The sequence below is a fragment of the Microcaecilia unicolor genome, chromosome 6, assembly GCF_901765095.1.
Source record: "Microcaecilia unicolor chromosome 6, aMicUni1.1, whole genome shotgun sequence".
NCBI lineage: Eukaryota > Metazoa > Chordata > Amphibia > Gymnophiona > Siphonopidae > Microcaecilia > Microcaecilia unicolor.
The window spans coordinates 181,923,035-181,942,495 of record NC_044036.1 but is presented as its reverse complement, the minus strand read 5'-3'; the positions used below and the strand labels follow the sequence as shown (position 1 = coordinate 181,942,495).

The 19,461-nt window shown below is 44.5% G+C and overlaps 1 protein-coding gene across 2 annotated transcripts in view; it reads right to left on the bottom strand.

The window, feature by feature from the left end:
• Nucleotides 1–19,461, bottom strand: part of PCBP4 (poly(rC) binding protein 4) — a 216,026-nt gene that overhangs the window by 149,855 nt on the left and 46,710 nt on the right. The window contains exon 1 of one of the 2 annotated variants that reach the window (XM_030205842.1): nucleotides 14,807–14,853. The exons of the other annotated variant lie outside the window; for it this stretch is intronic. Within the exon in view, the coding sequence (XP_030061702.1) occupies nucleotides 14,807–14,819 (13 nt within the window). The 5' untranslated portion in view covers nucleotides 14,820–14,853. Of the gene's footprint in view, nucleotides 1–14,806; nucleotides 14,854–19,461 lie in introns of those variants that run through there. 2 annotated transcript variants of the gene reach the window in all.

Genomic DNA, 19,461 nt, shown 5'->3' with positions numbered 1-19,461 from the left:
TAAACTCAGCAAGGCCAGCTGCTGTCACTACCTTCTCCGGCAATGAGTTCCAGAGTCTAACTATGTGCTGAGTAAAGAAAAACTTTCTCCGATTTGTTTTAAACCTACCACATTCTAATTTCATCTTTGTCCCCGGTTCTATTATTGTTAGAAAGTGTAAACAAACGCTTCACATCTGTCCGCTCTACCCATAAGTACATAAGTACATAAGTAGTGCCATACTGGGAAAGACCAAAGGTCCATCTAGCCCAGCATCCTGTCACCGACAGTGGCCAATCCAGGTCAAGGGCACCTGGCACGCTCCCCAAACGTAAAAACATTCCAGACAAGTTATACCTAAAAATGCGGAATTTTTCCAAGTCCATTTAATAGCGGTCTATGGACTTGTCCTTTAGGAATCTATCTAACCCCTTTTTAAACTCCGTCAAGCTAACCGCCCGTACCACGTTCTCCGGCAACGAATTCCAGAGTCTAATTACACGTTGGGTGAAGAAAAATTTTCTCCGATTCGTTTTAAATTTACCACACTGTAGCTTCAACTCATGCCCTCTAGTCCTAGTATTTTTGGATAGCGTGAACAGTCGCTTCACATCCACCCGATCCATTCCACTCATTATTTTATACACTTCTATCATATCTCCCCTCAGCCGTCTCTTCTCCAAGCTGAAAAGCCCTAGCCTTCTCAGCCTCTCTTCATAGGAAAGTCGTCCCATCCCCACTATCATTTTCGTCGCCCTTCGCTGTACCTTTTCCAATTCTACTATATCTTTTTTGAGATACGGAGACCAGTACTGAACACAATACTCCAGGTGCGGTCGCACTATGGAGCGATACAACGGCATTATAACATCCGCACACCTGGACTCCATACCCTTCCTAATAACACCCAACATTCTATTCGCTTTCCTAGCCGCAGCAGCACACTGAGCAGAAGGTTTCAGCGTATCATCGACGATGACACCCAGATCCCTTTCTTGATCCGTAACTCCTAACGTGGAACCTTGCAAGACGTAGCTATAATTCGGGTTCCTCTTACCCACATGCATCACTTTGCACTTGTCAACATTGAACTTCATCTGCCACTTGCACGCCCATTCTCCCAGTCTCGCAAGGTCCTCCTGTAATTGTTCACATTCCTCCTGCGACTTGACGACCCTGAATAATTTTGTGTCATCGGCGAATTTAATTACCTCACTAGTTATTCCCATCTCTAGGTCATTTATAAATACATTAAAAAGCAACGGACCCAGCACAGACCCCTGCGGGACCCCACTAACTACCCTCCTCCACTGAGAATACTGGCCACGCAATCCTACTCTCTGCTTCCTATCTTTCAACCAGTTCTTAATCCATAATAATACCCTACCTCCGATTCCATGACTCTGCAATTTCTTCAGGAGTCTTTCGCGCGGCACTTTGTCAAACGCCTTCTGAAAATCCAGATATACAATATCAACCGGCTCCCCATTGTCCACATGTTTGCTTACCCCCTCAAAAAAATGCATTAGATTGGTGAGGCAAGACTTCCCTTCACTAAATCCGTGCTGACTTTGTCTCATCAGTCCATGTTTTTGTATATGCTCTGCAATTTTATTCTTAATAATAGCCTCCACCATCTTGCCCGGCACCGACGTCAGACTCACCGGTCTATAATTTCCCGGATCTCCTCTGGAACCCTTCTTAAAAATCGGAGTAACATTGGCTACCCTCCAGTCTTCCGGTACTACACTCGATTTTAGGGACAGATTGCATATTTCTAACAGTAGCTCCGCAAGTTCATTTTTTAGTTCTATTAATACTCTGGGATGAATACCATCAGGTCCCGGTGATTTACTACTCTTCAGCTTGCTGAACTGACCCATTACATCCTCCAAGGTTACAGAGAATTTGTTTAGTTTCTCCGACTCCCCCGCTTCAAATATTCTTTCCGGCACCGGTGTCCCCCCCAAATCCTCCTCGGTGAAGACCGAAGCAAAGAATTCATTTAATTTCTCCGCTATGGCTTTGTCCTCCTTGATCGCCCCTTTAACACCATTTTCGTCCAGCGGCCCAACCGACTCTTTGGCCGGTTTCCTGCTTTTAATGTATCTAAAAAAATTTTTACTATGTATTTTTGCTTCCAACGCTAATTTCTTCTCAAAGTCCTTTTTTGCCCTCCTTATCTCCGCTTTGCATTTGGCTTGGCATTCCTTATGATCTATCCTGTTACTTTCAGTTGGTTCTCTTCTCCACTTTCTGAAGGATTGTTTTTTGGCTCTAATGATTTCCTTTATCTTACTGTTTAGCCACGCCGGCTGACGTTTAGTCTTTTTTCCCTTTTTTCTAATACGTGGAATATATTTGTCCTGAACCTCCAGGATGGTGTTTTTAAACAGCATCCACGCCTGATGCAAGTTTTTTACTCTGCGAGCTGCTCCTTTCAGTCTTTTTTTCACCATTTTTCTCATTTTGTCGTAATCACCCCACTCATTATTTTGTAGACCTCTATCATATCACCCCTCAGCTGCCTTTTTTCCAGGCTAAAGAGTCCTAGCCGTCTTAACCTCTCCTCATAAGGTAGTCGTCCCATCCCTTTTATCATTTTCGTCACCCTTCTCTGCACCTTCTCCAATTCCTTTATATCTTTTTTGAGATGAGGCAACCAGAACTGAACACAATACTCCAGATCTATGTAAGAAAATGCAAATCACTGAGAACTCAAGTGAAGAAGAGTATAGGGTCAAAGCTGCAGCTCATATAAATAAGACAACGCCATCCCTCTTAGACTTTTAAAACAAGACACAATCACAGGTGGATGATCAGAAGCCCTGTGCTGTTCCAAACAGCGCTCTAAAAATAGCGATGGAACAGCACGGGGCTATACTGCCCTACGATCAGAGGTAATAGCATGCAAATTTAAGCACGCTATTATCTCTGATCATGGGGTAAAAGTGCAGCACAATCCTCCTGCACTTGTTTGTCAGGTCTGAGATCATATTTAACCATCTCTCTGACCTCATGTTTAACTTTCTTTAAATTAGACACCTTATTTTCCATCTTTGCTTATACCTTCACTATCAATTAAAATGTTCTATTATGTATTGTGTTGACATTGTAAGTAGTATACTATTAACAAAAAGGTTTGAACCCCCATGCTGAATAATGAATTTCCCACTCTGTCCCACTAATTTCACAATGGAAATAGTACACTAATACTTGGCAAACAGAACATAACATGGTAATATAGTAAATGACGGCAGAGAAAGACCTGAACGGTCCATCCAGTCTGCCCAACAAACGTTTTGAAAGTGCCTCCCCTTTATTAATCAAATTACACTGGCTTCCCATCAAAACGAGAATCACCTTCAAATTATGTATCTTTATCTTTCAAATACTAAATGGCACAGCTCCAGACTATATGGTACCATTAATAAACTTACCTCAAAGAAACACTAAATATGAGGCAAGAAACTATCTGACTACACCTCCCAAATTGCAAAAAAGTGGTCTACAAAACTGTCCACTCTGCAGACTTTACTTACCTAGGAACCAAATGGTGGAACTCCTTCCCACCCAAAATAAGAAATATACAGGAATTTACTAGATTCCGTAAAATCCTCAAAAAGTTCCTAGTCAAACAAACCCTCACAAAGAACAACCATATCTCAAACAATTAATTATTACCTGAATTGGTTATTACTCTATTTACCATTAATTTTCTCTTTGCTTCATGTACAATTTCTCATTCATAACAGATTTTCTAAACATTAAAACATCCATAGCTATCCAAAAGTATGTTTATGATATTGTATTGTAAAATTAGATTCTTAAAACAAATTACTTTCTTATGCATTATTCTTTGTTATGTATCCTATACTGTTTATTGTAAGCCACATTGAACTCAAACTTGTTTGGGATAATGTGGGATATAAATGTCACAAACAAATAAATAAATAAATAAACCACTTTCATTGTAACCACAGAAAGGCAGTATATCAGGTCCCATCCCCATCCCATCCCACTGCAGATACCTGAGGAGTAAAAGATAAGTCCAAGTTTCAAATAATCCCTAAACTCCAGAATGTAGGTTTCACTTACTGATCTTAATGGGATATAATAAATCTCTTATTTTGCTGGCTATCCACAAAACCTCACATTTGGAGGGATTCAGGCTCATTTATTAGCTGCCAGCCAAATCTGGGTTATTTTCAAACAATATTAAGACACCCCGCAACTTCCTTGTAGTCACCTGAATATCATCTGCAAACTAACTGGCTAGTCACACATACACACTGGCTGCGCATTACTGTAGCAAAACTTGCTCATCCATCCTACTCTAGCTGAGATTATATTCATGCACCTTTCTGACTTCATGTGCAATTTTCTTTAAATTAATCCCCTTATTTTCTATTTAACTCCTGTTACTCTATCTTATCTGTTTATTGGGGGGGGGGGGGGGGAAGTTATCAAGCTGTTTTAGGGCCTTAATTGCATTAATTGCCTCAAAGTCGCAGCCCAATGCTCCTGGGCTGGAGCCTGTAAGGCTTGTTCTGTTCCCCCTCCTCCTCAATCAAGCCCCCAGCTCCCAGTCAAGCCCCGTACAGCCCCTCCCCACCCCTGCTAGGGGTGCCATTTTTTTTTTTGGGGGGGGGTAGGTGAAGTGATGGGGAAGGAGATAGCATAAACCATGCACACTCTGGCCCAGTACTCTCCTGCAAGCTGTGTTATTCCTTTACCATGATAGCTTAATGCAGAATTTGCACAGAATTCTGTAATGTAACAGAAGGCAGCACACACCCACTGATTGCTCATACAACCCCCCCCCCCCCCCACACACACACACACACACCAGCACACACTTTAACTGTCCTCCGGATCATGTGGCATAAGGAAGAAACAAGTGGTTGCGCATCAGACCAGTTCCTCATCTCCTGCTGGCCTGAGCTTAACTGCTTATTTGAACTATGTGGTTCAAATAAGCAGTAGGCCCAGGCTGACAGAAGAGGAGGAAATTGTCTGATGTGCGGCTGCTTACTTGTTATTCTGCCACATGAATGATCCAGGAAAAGTCCATGGACCGTTATTAAATTGACTTGGGGAAAATCCACCACTTATTTCTGGGAAAAGCAGCATAAAATGTATTGAACTTTTTCAGGATATTTATAAATATCTTACTTTCTAATTCTTCCTACTTTCTTACTCATCTATATGTTACAACTTTGCCTTACCCCTCACTACCAATTATAATGTTCTAGTACATACTGTGTTGTCATTGCAAGTAGTATACCATGCCATACTTTGTATTGTTGTTCGAATAGTTTTACTGCTCTAATTGCCTACTGCTCATGTTTGATCTATTCTTACTGTACACCGCCTTGAGTGAATTCCTTTAAAAAGGCGGTAAATAAATCCTAATAAAATAAATGACCTAGATATGGGAGTAACTAGTGAGGTAATTCAATTTGATGACGACACAAAGTTATTCAAAGTTGTTAAATCGCGGGAGGATTGTGAAAAATTACAAGAGGGCCTTACGAGACTGGGAGACTGGGTGTCTACATGGCAGATGACATTTAATGTGAGCAAGTGCAAAGTGATGCATGTGGAAAAGAGGAACCCGAATTATAGCTACGTCATGCAAGGTTCCACGTTAGGAGTCACTGACCAAGAAAGGGATCTAGGTGTCGTCGTTGATGATATGTTGAAACCTGCTTAGTGTGCTGCTGCAGCTAAGAAAGCAAATAGAATGTTAGGTATTATTAGGAAAGGAATGGAAAACAAAAATGAGGACGTTATAATACCTTTGTATTGTTCCATGGTGCGACCGCACCTCGAATATTGGGTTCAATTCTGGTCACCACATCTCAAAAAAGATATAGTGGAATTAGAAAAGTTGCAGAGAAGGGCAACGAAAATGATAAAGGGGATGGGACGACTTCCCTATGAGGAAAGGCTAAAACGGCTAGGGCTCTTCAGCTTGGAGAAAAGGCGGCTGAGAGGAGATATGATAGAGGTCTATAAAATAATGAGTGGAGTTGAATGGGTAGACATGAAGCATCCATTTGCGCTTTCCAAAAATACTAGGACTAGGGGACATGTGATGAAGCTACAAAGTAGTAAATTTAAAACAAATCAGAGAAAATATTTCTTCACTCAACGTGTAATTAAACTCTGGAATTCGTTGCCAGAGAATGTGGTAAAGGCGGTTAGCTTAGCAGAGTTTTAAAAAGGTTTGGATGGCTTCCTAAAGGAAAAGTCCATAGACCATTATTAAATTGGAATTTGGGAAAATCCATATTTCTGGGATAAGCAGTATAAAATGTTTTATACTTTTTGGGGATCTTGCCAGGTATTTGTGACCTGGATTGGCCACTGTTGGAAACAGGATGCTGGGCTTGATGGACTTTTGGACTGTCCCAGTATGGCAATACTTATGAGAAAGACACAGAAAGGTGGGAGGCAAGGAGAGAAAGAACAGAGGGAGAGGGAGAGGTGGGCTGAGGGCTAAGAGGAGAGAAAGAACTAGGGGAAAAAGAAATATGGGGGAAGGGATGGGGTTCAAGCTAAGTTGGGGTGAGAAGGAGCTGGAGAGGAATAGAGCCTGTGGAAGGAAGAAGGTGAGGGAGTGGTCAGGCCATATGACTGCAAAAGTTCTGAACAAAAAAAATTACAAATAATGTAGAATTTTAAAATATTGTGCACAGAATTTCCCAAATGTTCATTTTGTGCTGAATTCCCCCAGGAGTAATAGATAGTGTCCTTGCTGTTTGAATAATAGCATTAGTGCTACTGTTGTATGACATATTTGTTAAATGTCTGTTGAGTTTGGATTTTATTCAGGTTTTGTATTTCACAATGTGCCTGGTAGAGAGATTTATGTTGCTTTTGCTTAGGTGACATAAGAACCAGAATATTTTTTTGTATTCTACCATGGAGAAATGTTCTAGTTATGATCTGCCCCTGTAGATGCACACCATGGTTACATTAACTGTTATATTGTGTTGAACCAAAGCGTCTCACATATATGAGCATCATCCATCGGGTGTGTTCCAATTACAGAAAGGTTGAGAATCATTGTCCTAGAGCAGGGTCCTACAGAAACACCTAGCCAGGTTTTCAAGATACAGGTTTTCAAATATGCATGAGATAAATTTTTGCATCTCAAAAACCTGACTGGCTAGGTGTGTCCTGAGGACTGGGTTGAAAACCCAGGCTCTTCAGCCTCAGCATCAAAAAACACAAAGATCTTTCCAAATGTATACCCCAGATTCACTATTAGAAAACACTACTCATTGGCCTCCAATCTCAGTCACTGTTATAGTAAAAATCACTCTTTGGGATAAGCCACCCTTGGTATCCCTGAACTGGCAGGATGGGGGGGGGGGGGGGGGGGGGGAAGACACATGGGCCCTAGCTCCTGCTCCACTAAAACTTGTGCCAGCTGTTCATTTCTACTACTTGCCTGGCCTTGCTTATTACCCCAGGGCCTCAGACGTTTGGAGCTAGGCTTTGGAGGCCACCAGAACCAGAGGGCTCAACCCTGGTATAATGGACTGGACATTTTTCTTTTGTGTGTACTTTGACTCCATCAGGCTGTTCAACGTAGGGTTTTATGTGTATATAATACATATATATATATATATATATATATGAGTTATATAATTATATATTTTCATTATTTTTTAATACACTTAATTGCTTAATTATTTTCTGCTAGTAAAAAAGGCCCGTTTCTGAAAGAAATAAAATGGGCGCTAGCAAGGTTGTCCTCTAATGGCAATTATGTTTTTAAGGGAACTGTTAGGAGAGAGTATGTCTGAGAGAGTGAGTATGTGTGCGAGAGTGAATGAGTATGTGTCAGAGAGTGAGTATGTGTGAGAGACAAAGAGTGTGTGTCAGAGAGAGACAGTGTGTGACTGAGAGACAGAATGTGTGTGTCTGTGTGAGTGAGTGTAGAGTGTGTCCCATGTGCACCAATTATGCTCTCCCCTGCATTCATCCATATGAAGGATCTCTCCCCTGCCCCCTCCATCCATCGTGGTGCAGCAATTCTTCTCTGTCCCTTGCCCTCTCCCCTACATGTGCATCACACCTCCCACTTCCATTCCCTCCCAGTTCCAGGCCCCCCTCCCTCCCTTCGAGTTCATGGCCCTCCTCCCTCCCCTCTCTCTTCTTTCCCTCCTCCCCCGTTCCAGGGTCCCCCCACCCTCCAAATTCCAGGATCCTCCCCTCTCTCCGAGTTCCAGTTCCCTCCCCTCCCTCCCAGTTCCAGGGTCGTCGTCCCTCCCTTCCTCCCTCCCTTCCAGTTCCAGGCCCCCTCCCTCCCTCCCTTCCTCCCTCCCAGTTCCAGGGTCGTTGTCCTTCCCTCCTTCCCTTCCAGTTCCAGGCCCCCTCCCTCCGATTTTTAAAACTCATCTTCACTCACCACGTCGGTGTTATGGCAGCAGCAGTACATAATGGCAATTATGTTTTTAAGGGAACTGTTAGGAGAGAGTATGTGTGCGAGAGTGAATGAGTATGTGTCAGAGAGTGAGTATGTGTAAGAGACAAAGAGTGTGTGTCAGAGAGAGACAGTGTGTGACTGAGAGACAGAATGTGTGTGTCTGTGTGAGTGAGTGAGTGTAGTGTGTGTCCCATGTGCACCAATTATGCTCTCCCCTGCATTCATCCATATGAAGGATCTCTCCCCTGCCCCCTCCATCCATCGTGGTGCAGCAATTCTTCTCTGTCCCTTGCCCTCTCCCCTACATGTGCATCACACCTCCCCCCTCTGAGTTCCAGGCCCCCTCCCTCCCACTTCCATTCCCTCCTAGTTCCAGGCCCCCCTCCCTCCCTTCGAGTTCATGGCCCTCCTCCCTCCCCTCTCTCTCCTTTCCCTCCCCCCCCCCCCCCCGTTCCAGGGTCCCCCCACCCTCCGAGTTCCAGGGTCCTCCCCTCTCTCCGAGTTCCAGTTCCCTCCCCTCCCTCCCAGTTCCAGGGTCGTCGTCCCTCCCTTCTTCCCTCCCTTCCTCCCTCCCTTCCAGTTCCAGGCCCCCTCCCTCCCTCCCTCCCTTCCTCCCTCCCAGTTCCAGGGTCGTCCCTCCCTTCCTCCCTCCCTCCCTTCCAGTTCCAGGGCCGTCCCTCCCTTCCTCCCTCCCAGTTCCAGGGTCGTTGTCCTTCCCTTCCAGTTCCAGGCCCCCTGCCTCTGATTTTTAAAATTCATCTTCACTCACCACGTCGGTGTTATGGCAGCAGCAGTACAACGCACGCAGGCTCGGCCCATCTCTCTGTCTTAGCTTTGGTCCCGCCCTCATTTCCTGTTTCCGCAAGGGCGGGACCAGAGCTAAGACAGAGAGACGGGCTGAACCTGCGTGCAATGTACCGCTGCTGCCGTAACACCAATGTGGTGAGTGAAGATGAGTTTTAAAAATCGGAGGGAGGGTGCCTGGAACTGGAAGGGAGGGAGGGAGGAAGGGAGGGACGACGACGTGGAACTGGGAGGGAGGGGGGACCCTGGAAGTGGGAGGGAGGGAGGGGGGGAAGGAAGGAAGGGAGGACCCTGTCACTGGCGTTAAACTTCTTTAGCGGCTCCTCGACAGCATCTCTGTAGTAACATCGCCTGACGTCAGGCAAGCAGGGTTCTAGTGCGGGCCAGTGACGTCAGGAGATGGTTACAATCCCAGTGAGACACATTCAAACTTTGATGGAGCAAATTATTATATTAGATGACTCCCAAACCTCTTACTCCCTGAGGAGGAGTTTTGAGGAAGAACTGAGGTGGGGGGGGAGGGAGGGAGGGGAGGCACCATCTCATCCTTCGCCTCAGGCAGCAGATTGCCTTGGGCTGCCCTTGGCTATTGGGCATAGATCACACTGGAGGTCCATTTGAACTCTTGACCTACAGTTTAGGAACCCCAGTCTTTGGCCTCTCATGAAAGCTGTGATCAAGATCAGTACTGTATTGAGGGCTCCTTTTACTAAGGTGCGCTGAAAAATAGCTTGCAGTAGTGTAGGCGTGGGTTTTGGCCGCGCGCCGATCCATTTTCAGTGCGCCTGTAAAAAAGGCATTTTTCAAAATTTTTACTGAAAATGGACGTGTGCCATAATCAAAATTGCCATGCATCCATTTTGGGTCTGCGACCTTACCACCAGCCATTTACCTAGAGGTAAAGTCTCACACAGTAACTGGACAGTAATGACCTATGCTTGTCAAATGCCACTTGGCGCATGTCCGATATGTGCATCTGAAAATAAAAAATTTTTGGCTGCACGTATCAGACGCGTGCCAAAAATGAAATTAGCACAAAAACCAAAGGCACCTGGCAAGCTTCCCAAACATACAAACATTCTATACATATTATTCCTGGAATTGTAGATTTTTCCCAATTCCATTTATTTATTTATTTGTTGTACTTGTATCCCACATTTTCCAACCTATTTGCAGGCTCAATGTGGCTTAGTAGTGGTTTATGAACTTGTCCTTTAGGAAACCGTCTAATCCCTTTTTAAACTCTGCCAAGCTAACCACCTTCACCACGTTCTCCAATAGAATCTTCAAATGAGAATGACAGACTCCTAATGAGTAAAGCTTGATACCTCTAAATAGAGCAGAAGGGGAGGGGTGTAGTAGCTATGATAGGAGTGATATTGGTGTGATATATCTGATTATATTGTACAACTATGTTTTAGTTATTTTATTGTTATAAATCACCTTAGATTTTCCTAAGAATTTGTGATACATAAATTGGACAAATGTATAAATGGGCATCCATTCCTGTTTTTCTTTTCCTTTCAACTCAAAACTTGTCTGGGATTTATAATCTGTTGTTTCTGTTGAAAGGATGACCATAAATCTCAGAATGCTTTGTGATGTCAAGGAACATTATTTATACACTGCCCAGTCCAAGGAGAATAAAAGCCAGACTTGGGAGCTGAACTACCACAGGGCAGGGCAGTTTTTGATCCTTGGGGTTTCAGAGGATAATCTGAAACAGGCCAACAAACAGAGAGATTGAGATTTGCTCTACACAAAAATTACCTGTTTCAACTTTCCTAGTAGTGGTTCTCAATCCTGCTTTGAGGGAAGATATTGTGACTCATATTTCGGGAGAAACAATTGAGTTAAATTGTTTATAGTTTAGGATTCTAATAGTGGAATTCTTTAAAAGAAAAAAAAGTAAATAAAAATGAATTTTTCAAATGTTTTTGTAATAAAATGGTCTCTAAATGACCGATGAGGGGTGGGTGCCTAAGTCTTATTAGTGAAAAGTATCATTCCAGCAAGTGGCAAGAGCTTCTGAAAAATCCATTCCTTATTGTAGAAGATATATATATTGTGCATATTCTAAATATCTACGAGGGAATTTATCGATGTGGGCTACTGTTGAGATGTGTTATTTTATCATTAAAGTGTGCTATTCTAGCATAGGTTCCATTTTATTCTAGCATAGGTTCCATTTTATGCTAATTACTAGTAAAGTAGCATGTCTTAACTTCACTCCTTAATTAAAGAAAAATGTCTCGAAATATCAAAATAATTGCTATCAGGCTTATTTTCGAAAGAGAAGGGCCCCATCTTTCAACACAAATTGGGAGATGGGCATCCTTCTCCCAGGGTCGCCCAAATCAGCATAATCAAAAGCCGATTTTGGGCATCCTCAACTGCTTTCCATCACGGGGACAACCAAAGTTCACAGGGGGCGTATCGGAAGCATAGCGGAGGTGGGACTGGGGCGTGCCTAACATATGGGCATCCTTGAGCGATAATGGAAAAAAGAAGGGCGTCCCTGATGAGCACTTGGTCCATTTTTTCTTACGACCAAACCTCAATAAGGTGCCCAAACTGACCAGATGACCACCAGAGGGAATCGGAAATGACCTCCCCTTACTCCCCCAGTGGTCACTAACCCCCTCCCACCCTAAAACAATTTTAAAAATATTATTTCCAGCCTCTATGCCAGCCTCAAATATCATACCCAGCTCCATGACAGCAGTATGACAGCAGTATGCAAGTCCCAGGAGCAGTTTTAGGGGGTACTGCAGTGCATTTCAGGCTGGCGTACCCAGGCCCATCCCCCCCACCTGTTACACTTGTGGTGGCAAATGTGAGCCCTCCAAAACCCACCACAAACCCACTGTACCCACATCTAGGTGCCCCCCCTTCATCCCTAAGAGCTATGGTAGTGGTGTACAGTTGTGGGGAGTTGGTTTGGGGGGGTTGGGGGGCACAGCACACAAGGTAAGGGAGCTATGCACCTGGGAGGTTTTTCTGAAGTCCACTGCAGTGTCCCCTAGGCTGTCCGGTTGGTGTCCTGGCATGTGAGGGGGACCAGTGCACTACGAATGCTGGCTCCTCCCATGACCAAATGGCTTGGATTTGGACGTGTCTGAGAAGGGCGTCCTCGGTTTCCAATATCGCAGAAAATCGGGGACGACCATCTCTAGGGATGACCATCTCTAAGGTCGACTTAAATGTTGAGATATGGGCGTCCCCGACCGTATTATCGAAACGAAAGATGGACGCCCATCTTGTTTTGATAATGCGGGTGTCCCCGCCCCTTTGCGGGGACATCCTGCAAGAACGTCCTCAGGAAAACTTGGTCACCCCATTCAATTATGCCCCTCCACATGTAATAAGACAAGTATAGGACTATGAAGCCATTGTGACATCACTGATGAGGTTGGCCCTTAGGCATTGGTGAAATAAGGCATTCCATACCAGGGGCATAGCCAGACCTCGCAGTGGGAGGGGCCCAGAGTCTGAGGTGGGGGGCACATTTTGGTCTATCGCCCTGCCGCTGCCCCCCCTTAACCGCCTCACCACCTCCCCCTCTGCCTCACCACCACCCCGCCTCGCCACTGCAAATAGCTTGGCTGGCAGTGGTCCCCAACCCCCGCCAGCTGAAGCCTTTGTCCAGTGCCAGTTTCCGGCGCCACCACATTGCCTGCCCTGCTCTCTCTTCCCCTCACATCTGGCATGCTCCTTTTAGAGAAATTGAGCATGCTGAGTTTCACTAAAAGGAGTGTGCCAGACGTGAAGGGAAGACAGTGCAGGGTAGGCAACGCAGCGGCACCGGAGACCGGTGCTGGACGAAGGCTTCAGCTGGCAGGGGTTGGGGACCCCGCCAGCAAAGCCAGGGACCCAGAGGAAATTTGGGGGGGGGGGCAGGCCTCCGTGGCCCCACATACAGTAGCTATGCCACTGTTCCATACATATTAATAGTTATCTTGCCAACCACTGTAAAACACAGCATCATACAACCTTATAAATGTAATTTGAATCAATATAATCTCGAATAACTGCTAAATGTAAGCCACATTGAACCGAAACTCATTTTTAGATAAAATAAAATAAAAACAGTATCATCTCTGGTTCCAGAGACTGAAATTCTTCACACTAAGGGGAGAAGTTATCAGTGTGGGCTGACGTATTTACCACTAACTCACATTACAAATCAAGGTAAGGTATACACAAAAAGTGGCATATGTGAGTTTATCTTGTTGGGCAGACTGGATGGACTGTGCAGGTCTTTTTTGCCGTCATCTACTATGTTACTATTACCCAGACGAAAAAAATTAATTGAGATAAAAAACGAATGCTTCCATCTTCCCCCCCGGGGTGCTCTATAGGTAGTCTTTTTTTAAGGCTGGGGGTAGTTTTGGCGGGCTAGTTTGGGTTAGGTGCTCACTCTATTTATAGGAACAAGAAGGAAGGAAAGTTTTTTCATCCCATTCATTTTTTATCTCAATTAATTTGAGTTTTTTCATCTGGGTGTTTTTTCTTTTTTTCCTTCTTGGGAGGAACCTATGATATTAACCTACTCCGTATTACACAAGGTGTTTTTAAATACCGTTGGAACGGTCCCTTGTTTGGAGGTTTGAGGTTCCATTTGGTATAGTTATTATATGCAGGGGGAAGTTTTTTTCCTCTTAGTGGAATGGGACACCCTTAAACTAGCCTGGCATATATTACAAACTCCTCTTATGAGGTTGGAATTATTTCTGTAGAGTTTGTATTCTCCAAGAGTTGTTAGAGATTTACTACGTGAAACTCAAAACCACGCCCCTGACCTGCCCTGAAATGCCCATGAACCTCCCACTTCTGCTCCCCCTCTTTCAGGCCATGTGTAAATTTTGGGCGCGGATCCCGTGCCTAACTTTATGCGGGTAAGTCCCGATGAAATCTAATTGGTGCCAATTATTGGCACTAATTGGCTCCTTATTCTATTAAATTGCACGAGCAAATGAGGAGCATATTTTAAATTGTGTGGGTAATTTTTGGTGACCTTTATAGAATCAGGGGCCTGGTTGCTCCATGTATTCACTTCCTACGCAGAGTGGCTAATAACTCTAGTGATTTATTTTCAGATTGTATCTTAGGGTGGTTCTGCTGCTGCCTGGTGCTGTGCTATAGAAGAGACATCTACAGCAGTCGGCCAGTGTACTACCACATAAACCCACACATATACCAATGAGGTGATGGCAGGATGCCAACCATGAAACCAAGTTGCAAATTATACAGAACAATGGCCCTTTTTTTCCTCATCTGTCGTAGAAGTGTTAGCATGGCTGACTAGCAGTCATAGAATCAGCAGCCATGAATTCATGTTGTCACTACCTATTTAATATCAAATTCCTTTGATTCCATCCATTTTATAGAACCTTCTAGCATTTTAAGCACCCTAAAGTCCAACCAGTTTACCATAATCTCCAGCAACTTCCAAGAAATATCCAGCACAGTTTCACAAACTAATGGATGACAGTTCTCCTTTAATATGGATTCTCCAATCCTAACATCCACCTCTGCTGTATATCTCTTTCAGTGACCTCTGCCCAGGGCTCTACTTACCTCCAGCACTCATGGCACTGCTTTAGCACTTCCCGCCTGAACGTCCCCAAAATTGAATCAGACTAGAAATGAAAGCAATGCCCTACAGCCTTCCTCCTGAGCTCTATTCATACTGAAACCTCTTCCGTTGGCAGCTTTACCAGGTCTGCATCTGTCCTATCTGTAAATCTGTTTCTTTACCGCCATTGGAACATTGCCCAAATCTGCCATAGCCTCAGCATTGCTTCTGCCAAAATACGCAGCCCCGCCTTTTCATCTCCTGCTAAACCTCTCCACTCTCTGGCTCCAGTGTGTCCAGAAAGCTGCTGCTTAATAAATTATGCATGCTAAAATCTTCATTATATTTCCTCTCTCTTCTAATGCTCCTTTCTGGCTCTTGCCCATAGCAAGTCCACTGTAAACATTCTTGATTTTGCCTCTCTTTACAGGTCTTCATAGCCTCCTTGTGTACCACCACTCATTCATTCTTAACTCTCTTCTTGAGGTTTGTCTACTTTCTTGTCAGCCACCCTGACTGGCATCGCATTCTCTTTTGAGTATTATAAATTTTTTTCTCTTCCCTTTCTCAGAAAAATTCACTTCTGGTTTGTTTGGTTTTTTTTTTGGACATGGCAGTTTTCTCCTGCTTTCATGGGATTTTTATCTTCTGTTTTATATCTCACTCCCAGTTGCGGTGGCAGTCCTCAGCCAAGGGCTGCACACCAGGGCTCATGCTGGAACTGGGCCGGCGGAACGCGGTAAGCAGGGTACACATGGCAGGGGTGTGCCAACATTCGAGGGGCGCCAGAAACTGCCATGCTTACCCCGCGCTACACTACAGCCCTCCCAAGAAGACCTACCTTGATCCTTGAAGGACGCCCTGGTGGTTAAATGGCCTCTGCAACTGAGGGGGCAGGAAAGAATCCCACTCTTTCCTGTCCTCTGCCGTTCTGCCACTCCTCCATTTCTGTTTTGCTCTTCTGTGCCATGAGCACTGCCGCCATATTTTCAAAAATGGCTGCCAAGGCTTCCAGTGGCAGTTGTATATTATGGGTACAATTATGAAATATGAACCATGGTTAAGCTAAGGCTTAATAGAACATATAGGCTGATAGGCCTAAGTACTTGAGTGTTTCTTAGTTGACCTCTTTACTGAATCAGAGCTCATGGTCTGCTAGCACCTAAGTAAACACTATAAACTTAGTTGTCCACCCTAGAGCAGAGCCAGCACTAGGGACTACAGTTAAATTTGTTGTTTTAACATTTTGGGTCGGTGTTAAATGAGAAAATATCTGGAATAACTTCTTAACATCCACTGAGGAATTCCCTACCAATTTAGAATAGTAATCCTTTCTAGCTGCATTCAAGTTTTGCTTATAATGAGATATTGCTTTCCTTCAAAGCATTTTTTTTATTCCACTGCTTTTCTAGTTTATGACAAGTTTGTTTCAACAACAAAAGACTGGAACTAAACCACTTGTTACTATGCCTCTCCTTCTTCACCTTGGGTGCCAAATCATTCAAGACCATCTCCCCATGCTTATTCTAATCATTAAGTAAGGACACAGGGTCTCTTGAATAATCATTCAGCAATGCTTTCTCCCAGAAATAAACTGTATCAATTCTCTTTCTTGTAATATAGCTATTACTAGGTTTTACAGATTTCCGGAAACAGGAAATGAGGGCAGGACCAGAGGCAGAGCTGAGACACATGGGAAGGCAGTCTGAAGCGCCGCTCGCCTTCACTGCAGATGCCGGACCCCGAAGTAAGAATTTTTAAATTACAGTCGGCACACAGGAAGGCGAGGAGCTGCCGGAGGACAGGTCGTGCTTGCACTTGGAGGGGAGAGAGAGGGAGGAAGGCGCAGGGCCGTGGAACTTGGAGGGGAGGGAGGAGGGACGTCGCAACTCGAAGGGGAGGGGGGCCTGTAACTTGGAGGGGAGGAGAGGGAGGGAGGTAAGGGGGCATGGAACTCGGAGGGGAGGGGGCTGGAACTCGGAGGAGAGGGGGGTGATTCTCTACTCACCTCCGCTGGCTGGTGCTGGGTTCCCTTCCATCTCACTGATCCGCCCTCTGACATCATCGCCAGGGCAGACTAATGGGAAGTGTGTTACGAACCCAGGCATCCAGACGGAGGTGCAAATTATTATATAAGATAAGCATTGCCGTACTGGCAGGGCCGGTACTTGACATGATGGGGGCCCAGAGAAGATGCTAGGGAGGAAGCCCCAAAGTTTGCTTGCAGATTATCCCTCTTTCAACTTCATGTAGGTTTGGGGCCCCCACTAACATGGGGGCCAAGGGCAATTGTACTGTTTGCCCACCCCTAATGCCAGTCCTGTATACTGGGACAGACCAAAGGTCTATCAACCCCAGTATCTTGTTTCCAGCAATGGCCAATCCAGGTCACAAGTACCTGGCAAGATCCCAGAACAGTAAAACAGATTTTATTCTGTGTATCCTAGAAATAAGCAGTGGATTTTCCCAAATCCATTTTAATAATGGCTTATGGACTTTTCTTGTAGGAAATTATTCAAACTTATTTTAAACCCTGCAAAGCGTTTATGTCACCGGATAGGCAATGTCTCTCCATCGCATTGGTTTTGGAGAAATAGATTGCATTCACTTATGCAATTGGAGTTATCCCACACCAAGCAGACATTTAAGAGGAGGAAGGGTTTGTTGCAAATTTGGGAAAATTATATATAGCTTCCATCCAGAGCTCATAGCCTTATCTTAAATGATCTAAGTGGAACCTGATATATTCTGTACTGAACCTGGGCTTGGTATACCTCTGGAATAGGAGGGGGAAGGGAAGCTATTTGTACAAATTTCTCTTTTGGAATAAGTGGTGGGGAATATTGATCTTAGTAGGGTTGGGGTAGGGAAGGTAGTTTGGGGGTAGGGAGGTAGTTTACCACTGTCAAAAATGTTCTGCTGTTATTGGATTCTTTCTGGTTGTATTGCTGTTTATGGTATAAAATCAAAGCAGTTTACAATTTCAATAAAATGAATGTTTGGAAAGGAATATTTGGTACCTTCTAACAAACAGTTTAACATTAAAAATGAAAAAATGTCTAAAGGTCTGTGTTATGTATGTAAAGTTCAACTTTTCCTGATTGCTGATGTTCCTCTGGACTACAATGTTCATCGGCTTTTTGTTCCATTAGACTATTACTCAAAGAGGAGTAGCCTAATGGTTAGTGCAGTGGACTGAGAACTAGGGAAACCAGGCTCTGTTCTCCCTGTGGCTCCTTGTGAGCTTGGGTAAGCTACTTAACCCTGTATTGCGCCAGGTACAAAAACTTAGATTGTAAGCCCACTAGGAACAAGTGACACCTAAATATAACATGTCAACTGCTAAAAACGTGATGTAAGGACAGTGCCAGGTGGACTTCTATGGTGTAGGTCCCAGAAATGGCAAAGAAAGACTGGGATTAAGTATTGTATACCATATTCATTGTTGGTTTAATCATGAATTGATAATTCATGATTATGTTGGGGACCATTCAGGTCTTTATCTGTCATCATCTACTATGTTACTATCAGGTCTTTATCTTGTAAAGGGGGCGCTCTTCTACCGCATGGGGAAGGGAGCCCGCAGGCTCACTGCTCCTGGATTCCTGGAACAACACTGCAGACACCGGAACTCAGGATCAAGAAAGTTTTATTAGGGGGGGGGGGGGGGTTGCAAATCCATACACCCTGTTACAGTGTCCACCCGGATAAGGCCCCCAGGCCTTTTCCCCTTGTTCAGAGAAAAAAAAAGTACAAAACAAAACATAGAACAACAATCCTCAGGATATCTTCTCCTCCAAAATAAACACAGTCCTTGGAACACAGTCTTTCTACTCACTCAGGATTTACCAGACCCAAAGGAATCCTTCAGCTATCTTCAGTTCTACTAGTGTTCAGGTCCTCTATGGGGGTTTTAATTCTTCCCTATTCAAAAAGGTAAGTCACCATCCCACAGGGCCCAGCAGGTGTCTCCTACTGCCCCATAACTCAAAACAATACATCATTTTCCAATGGCTCTGCCCTGGTCAGTAATAGCCAGCCACCTGCTTTCTCCCCTCCCAACTGGTATATCTCTAGGTGGGGGCAGGGCTGGCAGTTTCTCCCCCTTCCAACTCTCAGGGCCTTCTTCAGTACCTTCAAGGGCTATGCAGAGCAACCTTGGCAGACTTCCATTCCATGGAAACTGGCTCTTCCTCCTTAGGCTGCTCTAGGGCCAGGCTCCTTCCTTCCTCCACATATTCCATGGCCTCTCCCTTCATTCGTTTCCTCTCTCCCCTGGTGATCCAAAGCCTCCAGGAAATCTGCTCTTCCCTTCTCACAGCTGGGGGGAATTATATATTGGCAGGGAAGCCAGGGAAACTGAGCATCATCCTTCCATCTCCCCCTAGTGAAGAAAGGAGTACTTTGCTCACCTCACCTCGAGCCTGGGCTCCCCCTAGTTGGAAGGGAGTTCCATTCCCTATTTTCCGGCCTCCCCTCCTCTCCTCCTCTTCAAAGGGCTTCTGGGACCTGTAGTTCAGGACCTGACTGCTTCTTTGGGGAATGCAGAATGTTAGCCTTGTCACAATCTATCATCATCTACTATGTTACTATAACAAAAACAAACAAACAAAAAACCATTTGTTCCTTATGAACATTCCACTGGATCATAAGAACA